At 42.1% G+C, this 17,775-nt stretch overlaps 1 protein-coding gene across 2 annotated transcripts in view; it reads right to left on the bottom strand.

The window, feature by feature from the left end:
- The window catches only part of LOC129851013 (receptor-type tyrosine-protein phosphatase gamma-like), a 325,487-nt gene that overhangs the window by 13,744 nt on the left and 293,968 nt on the right, over positions 1 to 17,775 (bottom strand). Inside the window, exons 14-20 of one of the 2 annotated variants that reach the window (XM_055917161.1) lie at positions 16,498 to 16,589; positions 9,633 to 9,724; positions 6,750 to 6,846; positions 6,410 to 6,492; positions 6,081 to 6,215; positions 5,836 to 5,970; positions 5,193 to 5,365 (exon numbers count right to left, since the gene is read on the bottom strand). In XM_055917161.1, coding sequence (XP_055773136.1) covers positions 5,193 to 5,365; positions 5,836 to 5,970; positions 6,081 to 6,215; positions 6,410 to 6,492; positions 6,750 to 6,846; positions 9,633 to 9,724; positions 16,498 to 16,589 — 807 coding nt within the window. The remainder of the gene's footprint in view (positions 1 to 5,192; positions 5,366 to 5,835; positions 5,971 to 6,080; positions 6,216 to 6,409; positions 6,493 to 6,749; positions 6,847 to 9,632; positions 9,725 to 16,497; positions 16,590 to 17,775) is intronic. The other variant, XM_055917162.1, reaches the window with a different exon arrangement.

Here is a 17,775-nt window from a genome sequence, read left to right as displayed (position 1 = left end):
TAATATGTTCTTCTATTTTGCATTCAATTGTATGTCGATGCCATTTATCTTTCAATATTTATTTAATATATACACTACCGTTCAAAAGTTTGGGGTCACTTAGAAATGGTCTTGAAAGAAAAGCACATTTTCTGTCCAATTAAAATAACATCAAATTGATCAGAAATACAGTGTAGACATTGATAATGTTGTAAATGACTATTGTAGCTGGAAATGGCAGATTCTTTATGGAATATCTACATAGGCATACAGAGGCCAATTATCAGCAACCAAGAACAGCTGCATTTGAAGTGTACATTTAACCTACATAGCAGTCAATACAAACTGAAATCTATTAGCATACAAATGTCGACAAAGAACTTTTCAGATCTTCTGAAATTAAAAATTAATAATCAAGTCCATGAAATGGATATAGACAAAAAGATAATTCAAGGACTAGCAGAGATAGAGAGGCGAGGCAGGGGTGAGGACATCATCCTGCTATTTCGACAGTTCCTGGAGGACAATACAGAAGAGGCACACAGGGGTATTTGCTGTTATTTCTTCCCTTTCTATAATGTATTTTGCAATAAAATGATCAAGTGTAGTAAGATCATTGCTTTACTAGGACTGGAGACCACAGCAGCAATCCTGCTTTTGCCCTACCTCTTCAATGAGGACCTGAGTGGCCTTTATGGCCGTGACAAGGTATGCCTATGCTCAAATAATCTGTTTCTTCATAAACCTGTGTGCATGCTTATATAAAACTACAGCTGAACATTTGTTATGTTCTTTGTTAATTGTATGTGTATTCATCTTTTCTTACTTATGGTGACACAGATTTCACCACTCCCCACTCCTTTACTGCACATCGGTGGGAATCCAATTCACCATGAGAGTGAAATCACCCTGGTATTTGATGGGGAGAACATCCACGCCCTAGAGGACGTCCCCATGGGACTTGGGGCTCTGCTAGGGCTGTATTTTTTTTATTTTCAGTTAAATTTCCCAAAAATGTCAGAAAAACACTAATGTTCTTAAAGTTACTGTGTTCTGGGGATAAGAGAAGTCGGGGTGAAGTTACCAGGGCCAGTCATAAAGATGGCAAACTCCCTAACATAACTAAGTGGTTGTTGGGCAAGCAGTTGTTGGACACACACACACGCAAAAAAAAACCTGTATTTAGTATCAAGTCTACAATATTGTTAGTTTGCCTATGATTCATTTTTAATGTATGTTGTTTTTATTGTACATCATTATTTAATGAAAAAAATGTAATGAAATGAAATGTCTGCAGACATTTTTTTTAGATGTTTTGTTTGGTAAATTGTTTTGTAAATATTAATTCACATTTGTGGTGCCACTAAATAAACAATGTATTATTTAAATCAATATTGTCAATATTGTTATTATTTAAATATTTTTTTTATAATGGAGGGAGGGAGGACAGGGAGTTAAAAACATTTACCCCAAAAGGTTCTTCGAATAACCTTTTTCAAGGGTTCTTAAAATAACTTCTAGGGTTTCCCCCACAGTTTCAATTTGAAGAACCCCTAAAGGATACTCCAGGAACCTTTACTTTTTAGAGTGCATGGTTCTATGGCAGGTCACTCACAGCACTGCATGTATATATATATATATATATATATATATATATATATATATATATATATATATATATATATATATATATACGAGCGTATGTAAGAATAAGAAAAGTAACAAATAATTAAAGAGCAGCAGTAAAATAACAATAGCGAGGCTATATACAGGGGGTACCGGTACAGAGTCAATGCGCGGGGGCACCGGTTAGTCGAGGTAATATGTACATGTAGGTAGCGTTATTAAAGTGACTATGCATAGATAATAACAGAGAGTAGTAGCAGTGTAAAAGGGGGGGAATGCAAATAGTCTGGGTCGCTATTTGATTAGATATTCAGGAGTCTTATGGCTTAGGGGTAGAAGCTGTTTAGAAGCCTCTTAAACCTAGATTTGACACTCCGGTACCGCTTGCTATGCGGTAGCAGAGAGAACAGTCTATGACTAGGGTGGCTGGAGTCTTTGACAATTTTTAGGGCCTTCCTCTGACACCGCCTGGTATAGATGTCCTGGATGGCAGTAAGCTTGGCCCCAGTAATGCACTGGGGCCAATTTTCAGTTAAATTTCCCAAAAATGTCAGAAAAACACTAATGTTCTTAAAGTTACTGTGTTCTGGGGATAAGAGAAGTCGGGGTGAAGTTACCAGGGCCAGTCATAAAGATGGCAAACTCCCTAACATAACTAAGTGGTTGTTGGGCAAGCAGTTGTTGGACACACACACACGCAAAAAAAAACCTGTATTTAGTATCAAGTCTACAATATTGTTAGTTTGCCTATGATTCATTTTTAATGTATGTTGTTTTTATTGTACATCATTATTTAATGAAAAAAATGTAATGAAATGAAATGTCTGCAGACATTTTTTTTAGATGTTTTGTTTGGTAAATTGTTTTGTAAATATTAATTCACATTTGTGGTGCCACTAAATAAACAATGTATTATTTAAATCAATATTGTCAATATTGTTATTATTTAAATATTTTTTTTATAATGGAGGGAGGGAGGACAGGGAGTTAAAAACATTTACCCCAAAAGGTTCTTCGAATAACCTTTTTCAAGGGTTCTTAAAATAACTTCTAGGGTTTCCCCCACAGTTTCAATTTGAAGAACCCCTAAAGGATACTCCAGGAACCTTTACTTTTTAGAGTGCATGGTTCTATGGCAGGTCACTCACAGCACTGCATGTATATATATATATATATATATATATATATATATATATATATATATACGAGCGTATGTAAGAATAAGAAAAGTAACAAATAATTAAAGAGCAGCAGTAAAATAACAATAGCGAGGCTATATACAGGGGGTACCGGTACAGAGTCAATGCGCGGGGGCACCGGTTAGTCGAGGTAATATGTACATGTAGGTAGCGTTATTAAAGTGACTATGCATAGATAATAACAGAGAGTAGTAGCAGTGTAAAAGGGGGGGAATGCAAATAGTCTGGGTCGCTATTTGATTAGATATTCAGGAGTCTTATGGCTTAGGGGTAGAAGCTGTTTAGAAGCCTCTTAAACCTAGATTTGACACTCCGGTACCGCTTGCTATGCGGTAGCAGAGAGAACAGTCTATGACTAGGGTGGCTGGAGTCTTTGACAATTTTTAGGGCCTTCCTCTGACACCGCCTGGTATAGATGTCCTGGATGGCAGTAAGCTTGGCCCCAGTAATGCACTGGGCCGTACACACCGCCCTCTGTAGTGCCTTGCAGTCGGAGGCCGAGCTGTTGCCATACCAGGCGATGCAATCATTCAGGAGGCTCTCAATGGTGCAGCTGTAGAACCTTTTGAGGATCTGAGGACCCATGCCAAATCTTTTGTCGTCCGGAACAGCTGATGCTCTCATGCATGTTTCAGTGTTACTTGCCTCGAAACGATCATAGAAGTAATTTAGCTCATCTGGTAGGCTCGTGTCACTGGGCAGCTCTCGGCTGTGCTTCCCTTTGTAGTCTGTAAAAGTTTCCAATAGTTTGCCACATCCGACGAGCGTCGGAGCCTGTGTAGTACGATTCGATCTTAGTCCAGTATTGACGCTTTGCCTGTTTGATGGTTCGTCGGAGGGCATAGCGGGATTTCTTATAAGCTTCCGGGTTAGAGTCCCGCTCCCTGAAAGCGGCAGCTCTACCATTTAGCTCAGTGCGGATGTTGTCTGTAATCCATGGCTTCTGGTTGGGGTATGTACGTATAGTCACTGTGGGGACGACGTCATCGATGCACTTTTTGATAAAGCCAGTGACTGATGTGGTGTACTCCACAATGCCATCGGAGGAATCCCGGAACATATTCCAGTTTGTGCTAGCAAAACAGTCCTGTAGCTTAGCATCTACTTCATCTGACCACTTTTTTATCACTGGTGCTTCCTGTTTTAATTTTTGCTTATCAGCAGGAATCAGGAAGACAGAATTATGGTCAGATTTGCCAAATGGAGGGCGAGGGAGAGCTTCGTATGTGTATCTGTGTGTGGAGTAAAGGTGGTCTAGAGTTTTTTTCCCTCTAGTTGCACATTTAACATGCTGGTGGAAATTTGGTAAAACAGATTTAAGTTCCCTGCATTAAAGTCCCCGGCCACTCGGAGCGCCGCCTCTGGATGAGCATTTTCCTGTTTGCTTATGGCGGTATACAGCTCATTGAGTGTGTCTTAGTGCCAGCATCGGTCTGCGGTGGTATGTAGATAGCTACGAAAAATACAGATGAAAACTCTCTAAGTAGATAGTGTGGTCTACAACTTATCATGAGATACTCTACCTCAGGCGAGCAAAATCTTGAGACTTCCTTAGATATCGTGCACCAGCTGCTGTTTACAAATATACATAGACCGCCACCCCTTGTCTTACCAAAGGCTGTTGTTCTATCCTGCCGATACAGTGTAAAACCGTCCATCTGTATTTTGTGAATTGTTGTCGTTCAGCCACAATTTGGTGAAACATAAGATATACATTTTTTAATGTCCTGTTAGTAGTTTATTCTTGCTCGTAGGTCATCACTTTTATTTTCCAATTTTTGCCAATAGAACAGATGGCAGTAGGAGTTTACTCGATCACCTACAAATTCTCAGAAGGCAGCCTGTACTCCGCCCCCTTTTTCTCCATCTTCTCTTCACACAAATGACAAGGATTTTGGCCTGTTACCGGGAAAGCAGTATATCCTTCACGTCGGACTCGTTAAAGGAAAAAGCTTCTACCAGTTCGTGGTGAGTAATCACTGTTCCGAAGTCCAGAAGTTATTTTCCGTCATAAGACACGGTCGCAGCAACATTATGTACAAAATAAGTAACAAAAATGTGTTACAAACAACTCAAAAAATAAATAAAAATAATAATAATCATACCCATTCATTGGCCGAAACACTTATGTATCAAGCTTTGACACCACAACAGATGCTTCACTGGTGAAAATAAATAATAAACTAAACTACAGTAAATCATGAAACTGTCTAATATTGACTATTTTTGGGGGCTCATTAGTTCTCATAATCTTTATTTTTGCCTTTTGTTCTTCCTCTCATGCATGATACATTTTTGAATACACAGTTTGCAAAATGTGCACCCCTTCTAATTTAGTAAGTCTTCCCCCATATGAACCCCTGAGCAGCACAGTGACAGAGACAATACCTGCAGTGGACCAGCATAGGGCCCATCTCCGGGGTCTGGGTGGCAGCGGACCTCCTGACGAAGGTAAGCACGGGCAGAGTGTACTCAGGGACGCCCATGTCAGGCCACTGGGTATAGTGGTATTGCACCACCGTTCTTTCACTCTGACACCCCTTAGTGTTCCCTTTCTGACCCTTGGAAAGAGGGAGGGAGGAAGAGGGAGGAGGGAGATAGAGAGAAAACACATTGATTAGTATCTTTCTACATGATAAGAAGCAGATGAGATATCATGTTAGTCACTTTTCAATAACACTGAGACCAGTAGAACAGGATCACTTCAGAAGACAGGTATGGAGACCATTAACACTGTAGACCAATAACACTGTAGACCAATAACACTGTAGACCAATAACACTGTAGACCATTAACACTGTAGACCAATAACACTGTAAACCAATAACACTGTAGACCAATACCACTGTAGACCATTAACACTGTAGACCAATAACACTGTAGACCAATAACACTGAGACCAATAACACTGCAGACCTATAACACTGCAGACCTATAACATTGCAGACCTATAACACTGCAGACCTATAACACTGCAGACCTATAACACTGCAGACCTATTCCACTGCAGACCTATAACACTGTCACTGACCTTTTTTACTTTTGTGTTGCGCACAGTGAAGCGTCGTAGCGTGTAGCAGGCGTGCACTTTGGTGCTCTTTAGCGTGACCACGATGTTCCCATATTCCTCTGTGTTCTCTGTGGGCCAGTACTGATCACATTTTCTCTGCAGAGACACACCACACCGGGTTAGGGAGTCTTGTTTCAATGAATCACAAAAAACAAAAGGTTATTATATGATTACTAAAAGGATCTATTGAATTGTAGTGTATATACCCTTCCTTTCTCCACGAGGTTGGTGATCATGACGATGATGCCAGTGTTCTGTTCCCACACCATCCTCCAGAAGTCCTCGAAGGTGGACTTGAGAGGGCCCTGGGCCGCGATGTATGCCTTGGGCTTGTTATAGCCCTACCATACACAGGGAACAAGGTGAGAGACCATGAACAAACCTACACAATATTCAAAGACATTGTCATGCTTGTACAATACGTAACACATATTGTACACACACGCCTACAATACACAGTACAAAAAACTCATTCTTACAAATACATACTCACACGACCAGACGGCCCAAAATAGATACCCCAATCAACACTCACATCTACGTAATTGGCATTGATATAGTCACTGTGTTTGGTGTCCTTCCCAGCTAAAGGCCGTAGCTTCACCCGACTGTGGTCGTCTGGAGGAGAGACAGGAACAGTTAGCTCTGTGTGTGTGTGTGTGCGTGTGCGTGTGCGTGTGCGCGCGCGCGTGTGTGTGTGCGTGCGCGTCTCACATTCCCCACACTACATATTCTGTTAGCTCTGAAGACACCAGTAGCCTAGATGATGAGAGCTGTACTCTTACAAGCAGGATCTGTATGACATGAAGCCTCAGTGCAGTGGTGTGACAGCCTGTCATGCTCCTGTATTGTGATGTGTGGTGTGCACTACTCACAGGCCACGATGTTGATGTATCTGTTCTTGTGCTTGTTGTCTGGATGGTTGGAGTGCTCCGACGTGATCTTCATGTCCACCGTGCATCGCTGCACCTCCTGTGGGGGAGAGAGAGACACACACCAAGGGTAACATTTTGGAACGAAGTGAAAAGAGAGATTTTGACAGTTATAGAGGCATTTCTGGTAACATCTAAGCAATTTTTTGCTGTCAGATGCGGTCGACAAAGTGACAGACACAGGGCAGCTGTCTCCCTCCCTCTCTTCCTCTCTCTCTCTCTGAGCAGAAGTTGACACGCTCTCTCCAGGGTTGGGCTCAATTCAAATCAAAGGGCAGTCAGTTCAGGAAGTGATAAATAGCTTCTACTTTTCAGTTTATTGAGAAGTCATTGAAAATAAATGCCCTTTTTCTATTATTGAATTGTCGTTTCAGTTTACTCTTTGAATAGACTGCCTTCAATTCGATTTGAGTCCAACTCTGGCTCTCTCCCCTTAAGTGCTGTCACACACTAAGCTAACCATCACGCAATCTTCCCAAACCTCCGCTGCTCTCACAACATCATTCCACCCCCAATGGAACCATAAAGTATGCCATCCATTGAGAAGTTTCATGTATCACTTTTATCAACCGTACTTTAAAGCCACGGCAGAAAACATGCCAAATATGCTTGCATTCTTTGTGTGTCTCGATACAATCATGAAACCAGAGAACACATGCCCACTCTACTCTATCAATCAGTGTAGTCTCATAGCAACCAGTACATAGTCAATGTTTTATGACCAACCAACAACAGTTATCTGGCCTTCTAGCAACACGAATTATGACCAACCAACAACAGTTATCTGGCCTTCTAGCAAAACTCTCTCCATGGTACAAACAGGAAAACTCATTTATTCTGGGCACAGCAGAAGAATTCAAAACCCTCATACAAGTCGGATATATATATATATATATATATATATATATATATATATATATATATATATATATATATATATATCCGACTTGTATGAGGGGTCTGAATTATATATATATATATATATATATATATATGTGGGAAGGGTGACTGTGGAGGTGGGGTGTACATGGGTAAGAACACTTGGGGACAGTGAGACTGGGTACATACTGACTGTAAAGCCACTGGCTGATGTGACCACCAGATGGCTTATACATACACCACACACGCCTGCACACACACACACACACACACACACACACACACACACACACACACACACACACACACACACACACACACACACACACACACACACACACACACACACACACACACACACACACACACACACACACACACACACACACACACACACACACACACACACACACACACACAGCTGCCCACTGGCTCCAATTACAGTGTGTATGCCAAGGAGAGTAGTGGCATTACAGAATGAGATCCTAAAAATGAGCAGATCTCCAGCCAACACCAGGGAGAATTCAACCATGGTGGACATATGTAGACATTAGAATGACAAGAAGGTGTTTATAAATCACCCCAGAACCCTGTCTGTCTATATGATGTGAAGGGCATCAGGGTACAGATAGTTATTTCCCTGGAATTACAGTAGTAAATCTATGAGGCATGACGCAAATGAACATTTAGCCACCAAGATCGAAGTCATGTCATGTAACTAACATATCCTCTGAATATTTCACTATATTCTCCCTGTAACTCTATCTGTATGCAGCATGCATTCTAGCCTTCTTCTCCCCCCGCCCCAAAGATTCCCATTGCACAGTGCCCAGCAATCCAAGCCCAGCCAAACCCATTCCCCAGCCTCTCCCCCTGTCTTTACGCACCCTACCCACGTCTCCCTGGGGCCTGTCGGGACAAAGCCACTTGTCAGGGCCTGAGGATGCTCCACCCAAAGGGGTTTCGCTCCGCTGCCTTCCCCCTTTCTCCTGCCTCCTTTCTGGGGCAGAATAAAGAAATGTGGAGTGCAAGGAGCACTCCATTCACTCAGGAGAGGGGCCCCCCTTAAACCTTAAACCACTTCCAAGTGTCCATCACACTGGCCTGGACAACAAGCGGGTGGTGGTGGGGGAGTGGCAGTTTTGCTAGCCCCATGAAGAAACTCATTAGCAGGGCCCAGTGTTGGACTGCTCCCCCATCCTTCTTCTGGGGAGAGGGTCACTAAGAAATACTGAGAGGTTTGCTAACGGCTGAGAAAGTAAGGGTGGGAGTAGGTGAAGGGAGGGAGAAAGAGGGCAGCAGAGTGGGTTTCTCAAACTACAGCGATAGAAATAGGAGAGGTATTTACAGCACATATATCTGTTAGCATGTGATCAAAATCCCCCTCAAAATAAGTTGTAGGATCACTGACTGAGCCCTCAGATATATTTTACTCAGAATGAAACCTGAAAACCATGGCTGTCCTAAGGGCTATCACCCAGGCACAAAGCATTACTGATCTTACATCCTCTGTGTCTGATCCACATACAACACAAGGTAAATATTGGTTTAGTAAGGCAGTGTAGTGGACATGTGACACAGGTTTCCAGCCTGATCTGCTCTCTCGCTCTCAGTCAGCCGGCCCAGTCAGGAGACACATGTCTAAATCTGCTAACAGACCTCTCGTACATCATCCGCTCCAAGACCATTAGCAGCACTATGGAAACCCTAAATGCCCCCCACACACACAAGCATGCACGCACACACATGCTGCCCTCACTCACATGGCAAACCAAACACGACACAGGAACATGGAAAGTCAATCAGTGGTTAGAGCTAGGTCACCTGGCTAACTCTGACTCTAACCCACCTGGCTGGGATGCTATGCTAGTCCAACTCCAGTCAGTCTATCGTGGGGTTAAGAGTTAAGACTGCTATATTACAGCAACAAAGAGAGCAGTTCTTTACCTCAAAGTCCTCTGAGAAGCCATGCTGGTTGTTGGAATAGAGCTCTGAGATGTGTTTGATGAACTGCTTGACAGGGATGGCCTCCATGTCATCTGGAAGGGAGACCATAGAATTAGACACTTAGTCAAAAACACACAGTCATACAGACAAACAGTTTGAGTTCGGCACACACTTGTGTCTAGGGAAGACATGGGGCAATGTACCAGAGGAACTGACGTATATATACGTACTCAAGACATCAACATGTTTAATGTACAGTGCAATGCATGTACAAAACATCTCTACACTATAACTCTACACGATCTCTAAAAACCTGTAACACCTGTTGAATATGTGTCTTAAAAAAGACAGAGTGATGTAACACATGCAGGGAAGCAGCAGGAAGCTACAGGAGGAGAGAGGTGAGAGATTGCTTTTCCACTCTATCACAATCCCATGTTCAATATTTCACCAAGACAAAAAGCATGTGTTATTCATGTCCATCAGCTTATGTTTCATATAGGTGAAGTAAGTTCACAGCTTTCATCTCAAGCAGAGTCATTAATGATTCACAGTTTCAATCTGGTCCTGGTTTTATCCACAGAAGGGGGTAAAGATAGCAAAAGGGAGAAGAGTGTGATGGTGGAGAGTGATGAGAGGGACAGATCTCATCTTGGTGGATGTTCTGTCCTAACTGTGCCTGTGGGAACCACTCTAAACGCTCATTTAGTGAGACATACGGAGAGCTGGGCTGAACAAACGCTTCATCCACAGGGGAAATCACACACTCAAACACGTGTACGAATGCCTACTGTACGCACGTCACACATACTTACAAACATGCACTTACTCGCACGCACACGCGCACAAATACACACACAATGAATGTTTCATAGAGCCAACTTAAGGGAAATGGCAGCTTGTACTTTTACATCTTTGCCCAAATGATAATGGTACTTCATAGGACATGCTGTTAACTACAGTGCCTGTTGAAAGCACCCAAATCCTTCTATTTACCCCTTCTTCTCATTAAATATTAACGCATACAAGGCAGAGAGGAATATTTATGCATAAAAATGCCACTAATCATGTGCCTATGGTAAACACAGCATATGGAGATACAAAGATGAGTTTCAAATTGTCAAACAGCTTCATGAAAAATGTATTAAACATAATTGGCTTTGAAAATGATTGTTGGAAATACACTGGAGTAATATACTGTGGTGTGTGGTATGTCTCTGGTAGTTAGGTGTGTGGGGTGCTTTTCTTGTGGTCGTTTCAAGGTTTCAAATCCCCAGAGAGAGAGGGGGGGGGGGGGGGGGGGGGGGGGGGGGGGTCAGTTGAGACAATTAGCGCTGTGAGAAGCAGGCTTGTCATTATGGTCACATATGGCTCTCCCCTCACTGCTGCTCGTTCTCCTATAGGTCTCTACAGCCCCACTGGGCCTAAGAACTCTCTGCCTTAGATGCCCTATACACACTGAGTCATGGCAACACAGTATGATTCAGTCCACTGTTTTCACAGCTCTATCTGAGCGGAATCAACTAGTAATCTTTAGCTCCATTATTTCACAAATTAATCTATTTTAAAGGCCCAGTGCAGTCAAAAATGTGATTTACGTTATTTTAAATGTGTTTTATGTATATTTCCACACCAAGTGTTTGCGCACACCCCTCTGGAAACATCTTTCTCAAAGCCACTTATCTGGATCAGGTTCTGCGCATGTGTTATTTTAAGCAACAACAAAAAAAATGCCGTAGCTGCTGCTCACACTCCACCTCCATTCACATTTCTCTCTTTACTCCCCCTCTTCTGAACCATGGTGATGTAGCCTATGTCTCTGCCTCATACTTCTGAACAGCTGAAATAAAAACCATGCGGCGATTTGAACTAACATTCAAGGCCATTATGAAGGCTACAAGCTTCTCTGTCTGTTGTAACGGATATTGCAACTGCACAAACAGAATGCAGTCCCTACACATTGCATTGGAGCAAAAACAATCAGCATTTTGATGTAGGCTAATCTTTATAGTTGCTGCAGTATCGTAGCCATTACACAGAGTTGCTGAAAAATAATACTACTACTTTGACTGACTGCCTGCCTGTCTGCCTCCTGCTCAGCCAATGTTTACAATGATGAAAAATAACATTCAATGGCTAATTAGACTGCGTCTGTGTCTTGTTTGTGTTTGATATGCTGCCTAGATAGCTGCATGTAACTCCTCACTTGAGTTTTGCATTGGGGCAAAAAACTATTTGCGAGTTTATACAAACATGTTGATCATGTCTTTAGTGTAAAACATGTAAATAGCTGCATGTAGCCTAACTTCCCTCCTTAAAAAAGGACATTAACTTCTTGAGAATACAGGGGGTGCTGTTTCGCATTAGCATAATTGCCTCTACAGATTAAACTGCCTCTTATTCAATTATTGCTGTTACTATATGCATATAACCATATGCCATTGGATAGAAAACAAGCTATGGTTTCTAAAACCGTTCCAATTTTGTCTCTGAGTCAAACACAGGTCATTTCACAGCACTTTCCCTGAGCCAGAAGAAGATTGCAAGATGTGTATGCTCGCTTCAAAGCTCTGCCTATATATGGTCACGCGACCTATGACCCGAAACACACTTCCTTCTTCTTCCTCTGGGTGTCTGGAAGACGTCAGAGGAGAATTTTTTTGTTTATCTTGTACTGACGTGAAATAAGACCTATTTCTTTAGCGTGACCGACAACTTCCGGTTTCTGAGATGCGCGTTTTCAGAGGTGCCATTGTCTTTTGTTATGCTGACGTTACGGATGAAAACTATCTCCGTCTCGAAGTTTGTTTGATACATGTGACCATATCACCGTAATGTATGTTTTTTCAATATAGTTTAATCAGATTATTAGAATTTTTTCGGGAGTTTTGCCGTGTTCCGTTCTTTGAGTTTTTTAACTTTGGACAGGGACCGTGCCAGTCGACCAGTACCCAGGCTAAATGAAGAGGGGAAGTTGCCATTGTGAATGGATTGAACGACTCATCAGGACTAAGGACACCTTGATCAACATTCTGATGAAAGACCAGCAATAGTAAGACCCAATTTACGATGTTATTTCATATATCTGTCGTGCATGTGAACTGGTCGGGCGCGTCCAGCTGGTTCTGGCTGGCCTGGTTATGCTAATTTAGCGCTACATTTTGTTTTCGCTATAAAACATTTAAAAAATCTGAAATATTGTTTGGATTCACCAGATGTTGGGCTTTCAATGTCTGTACGCTGTGTATTTTTTCTGAAATGTTTTAAGACAAGTAATTAGTTATATAACGTTGGTCTCTGTAATTGTTCTAGCTGCATCAGCACTATATCAGATTGCAGCTGCAATGTAGAACTGTGATTTATACCTGAAAAATGCACATTTAAAAAAAAAAAAACTATGCTATACCATAAATATGTTATCAGACTGTCATCTTATGAATTTGTTTGTTGGTTTGTGGCTATCAATATCTTAGTTTAGCCGAATTGGTGATAGCACCTGATGGAGTAAGAAACTGTTGGAGTAAGAAAATGGTGTCTTTTGCTAACGTGTTTAGCTAATAGATTTACATATTTTGTCTTCCCTGTAAAACATTTAAAAAATCTGAAATGGTGGTTTTATTCACAAGATCTGTGTCTTTCATTGGGTGTCTTGGACTTGTGATTTAATGATATTTAGATGCTACTATTTAATTGTGACGCTATGCTAGCGATGCTAATCAGTGTGTGGGGGGGGGGGGGGGGGGGGGGTGCTCCCGGATCCGGGTTAGGTACTCTGTAGAGGTTAAATCGTGTTTATCCTTAACAGCCTATTGAGGCTTGGAATGCAATAGTTGGAACACGTCGACCGTATACTCTGTCTACAACATGAAGTGTGTAGGCTACACCAGACAAAGGCGTTCATCGTTGATGTAAGCGACAGCGGAGCACTGAGCAGCAGCTACGTAAAAATAAATCTTCGTATTGTTTGCCATGGTAAATCGGGAGTCCAGAAAATCCGGAACCACAGTGTCACGCCCTGACCTTAGAGATCCTTTTTATGTCTCTATTTGGTTTGGTCAGGGTGTGATTTGGGGTGGGTATTCTATGTTCTTTAGTTCTATTATTTCTATTTCTATGTTTTGGCCGGGTAGGGTTCTCAATCAGGGACAGCTGTCTATCGTTGTCTCTGATTGAGAACCATACTTAGGTAGCCCTTTTTCCCACCTGTCTTTGTGGGAGGTTAACTTTGTTTGTGGCGCATAGCCCTTTAGCTTCACGGTTGTTTTGGATTGTTTATTGTTTTTGTCGGCGTCTTATAAATAAAGGAATATGTACACTCACCATGCTGCACCTTGGTCTACTTCTGTTGACGGCCGTGACACACAGCCTCTCCATTAAATGTAAGAGCGCCTGAAATGTAAGCCTGTTTTGGTGTGATGGAGTTTTGGCCTTCCATGGTGACATCACCATGCAGTAAATTAGTTAATAGACCGATAAGAGAGTTCCAAACCTCTCTGCCAATAACAGCTAGTTTTCCACTTCCCACTCAGACCACTCCCAGACAGTCCTAGTACAATTCTTGCTCATTTCTTTTTGACCATTTTAATTGAAAACAATCACAGTAAGGTACTTAATTGTTAACCAGAAATGATTTGATATTCAGATAAAAATGGCTGCATTGGACCTTTAAGAAAAAGTATGCCTATTTCAGTCCTCCAAACCTATGATCAAGATAGATAACAACCTTCAAACAACACTCCAATCAACATTAGGCTATTCTAGAAACATTGTCTTACATCATAGTCAATATGTAAATGATAATCACTGAGGGGCTATGTGTTCTATGGAAAATAATGAATGACGCGGAGGTCAGGAGTTGCATTATTGTCCATAGAACGCATAGAGCCCCGAATTGATTATCCCTTTATACCATGGCTATAATTTAACACAGCTAGAAATGTGTTCATTTTCCAGTATAAATGTGTTCAACATCCACTGAAGTAGCTAGCAAGTTTACTAGATAGAGACAGTAGTTGCCATGGTAACCAAACAGACTTGCTAGTTAAGCTAACCAAACTATTCATCCTAGCTTGTTATTATGAACATCGAATTCAACAATGCCAATAACGTTTTCAATTTGAATTTTGCTTTCAGAAGCAGCTCAAACATTGAAAATGTAAGAATGAACGATAGCCACTGAATTTTATGATGCAAATATACTGTGGCTTGAAGGGCACCAGAATACCCTTCAAGCAAATCAGAAAGAAGTATTTAACAATGCCATGGTATAAAGTCTCATAAGCCACAAACCTTTTGATATCTGGTTAGGAGTTACAATCTGCTGGGGAGAATGTAGAGTACTGAAGTCAGTTCTCAAAGTTAACAGCCTTTTAAGGAGGAGGAGGAGAGATGTCGAATGGGGCCCACTTTATAAGCCTTCCCTGTCCCTGTGCTGGGAAGTGCTGCGCCATTGGTTTAAATAGGCACATCAGACACAGCTCTCTGTGCCAAGGTCCATTGTGAAGGACACTCAGTCAGTCCAAATGGATTTGGATGCTGGGGAAAATCTTGTATGTGAGGGGAGATGTTAGATATGGAAGATTGGGTCTTTGAGGGCCAATCTCCATGCCTTTAATGTTTGATCCACTGGCTCGAAAGAGTGAGAGAGAGATCCAGCCCTCCTCTACCCCCCCCCCCCCCCACCCCTTCCACCCTCCTTTAACATGGTGCATTTGGGCTGAACCAGTAAGCACAGAGCACAAAACCAATGCCGACAGGGAACTCTCATAAATTGTGTTAAACCCTACAGTAACACTAGTGAGTGCAAACACCCACCTGTTCACACACATCACATGATTATGACGGAATAGTGTGTTCTAGCAAAACAACACCAGCTAAGGGTATCTCTTGGAACACTAATCTTGTAAATACTGATCACACACATGCACCCCGACAAACCAACCACCTGAGGCCACTGGCACCTTCATCGCCAAGCAACAGCCCATTGAAACCATGGCTGAGTGAGTCCTGTCTCACAGAGTCAGGCTCTCCCTCCCAAGTGTTTTAACACTTGAACAGCATTCACAGATGATAACACTGGTGGTCAAACATCAATGTAGGCTGCTAATGCAATGACTCAGACCTTGATCTCACATGAGATCTTCATGGAAAAATCAATGTGTGTATGGATTTTCCCATCTGAAGAGTGGTTAAAGTAATCAGGGGAAGTAAAATGTTCAATAATAAGTGTGAGAGACATCTCAGCTCTCCTCCCCTTTAGTAATTTAAACACTTTTCAAGATCATCTCTAGGAATAATCTAATGTCGATTTCGGTGTTGAAATGTATGTCTGTGTATCTATAATGCATGTCGGGGTCTGCTGCTGGTGGCAAAAATAACTTCCCTTTGGGGATCAATAATGTCTAATCAATAAAATGGAATGACAGGTTACTGTCCAGTACATGAAACTCAATGCACACACTATAAATCAAGTACAGCTCCTTTAGAAAAACAACATCTTTGAATGAACTGTTTGTTTACTCTTCAACAGAGCACACAGAGGTGGATGGATAATGAAGTGCTCTCATGTGAGGAGAAAGGTCATATGGTGTCTACTGTATGTGTGTGATGTATCTGTACAGATTGTAAATGATTGGTACCTATAGGGTTCCAGTGGAAACAGAGAGGAGCAGACATATGGAACAAGACTATTCCCCTTGACCCTGACTGTGAATTATTACATTGACCACAGACAGAAAGTGAACATTTGGTAAACTTCAGAGAAAAGGTGCCATTTTGCTGCAATCAACTCACCCATTCCTGACAAGGATTTTATCCTCCTTCTGGGGTACTATGGGGCCAAAGCGATGCTCTGATTGGTGCTTACCTGGGATGGGGATGACAGGGATGCTGTCATTGGGCACCACTCTGGGAGAACTACTGTCCTCCACGTAGAAATGAGCTGTCTGAAAACACCTCCTGAGAGAGAGAGAGAGAGAGAGAGAGAGAGAGAGAGAGAGAGAGAGAGAGAGAGAGAGGAGGAGGAGAGAGAGAGAGAGAGAGAGAGAGAGAGAGAGAGGAGAGAGAGAGAGAGAGAGAGAGAGAGAGAGGAGAGAGAGAGAGGAGAGAGAGAGAGAGGAGAGAGGAGAGAGAGAGAGAGAGAGAGAGAGAGGAGAGAGAGAGAGAGAGAGGAGAAGAGAGAGAGAGAGAGAGAGAGAGAGAGAGAGAGAGAGAGAGAGAGAGAGAGAGAGAGAGAGAGAGAGAGAGGAGAGAGGAGAGAGAGAGAGAGAGAGAGAGAGAGAGAGAGAGAGAGAGAGAGAGAGAGAGTCAGTGGCACATTAGCCCTGAGAATAATGTATCAGCGCTGTCATCAGCAATGCCACAGGTGACAATCTCCCCCAAAGTAAACACAGATGGCACTGGAGACACGTGACAGGATCAAGGTGTCCTTTGAACTCCTCCAGAGAAGGCAAACATTAGCATAAACACGCAGTCCCCTCCACAGACTCTCACAGCTCACACACCGTCAGAGTTAAGAGTCACATAAACACTATGAGGATCAGAATCCATTTGTTTTCAGTTCGAGCTATGAAGCAGAGACATACTGTATGTCTGTGGCTAGCCAAATAATGGACTAAAGCCTAACATTACTCCTTATAGTCCAAGGACCTTACATGTTCTATTTAGAGGGCGAAGACCAAACAGCCAAATACTCCATCTGAAAGTACATTGATTCTCAATTGCAGTACGGATCTAGAAACAAAAAAAACTCTACTTTCATATCATATCAAAATTATTTCACAAATGCAAAATACATGCTTACTGTACACAGTTTTAACAGGTTTTAACACAGTTGCAACCAACAGTGTTTTTCAGTGACAACACATTTGTGGTGTCCATCTTCCGTTTACACACAGGTGTTCGGAGACACAGATAGCTAATTAGCACACGTATGGACTACCTGCGCTAATTAGCTTTCTGCGTCTCCAAACACCTGTGTGTAAACGGAAGATGGACACCACAAATGTGTCTTCCGTCTCTTTTCCGTAAACAAGCACTGTAACATGGACATATGGCCGTGTGAGAACCCTAACCCTGTAAAGGTGTGTATCAATTGTATATATTTGAATTATTTCTCGCTGATATGAAAGATATGGTCCTTATG

Source organism: Salvelinus fontinalis, chromosome 3, assembly GCF_029448725.1.
Source record: "Salvelinus fontinalis isolate EN_2023a chromosome 3, ASM2944872v1, whole genome shotgun sequence".
NCBI classification, from domain to species: domain Eukaryota; kingdom Metazoa; phylum Chordata; class Actinopteri; order Salmoniformes; family Salmonidae; genus Salvelinus; species Salvelinus fontinalis.
This window is presented reverse-complemented; position numbering and strand designations above follow the sequence as displayed.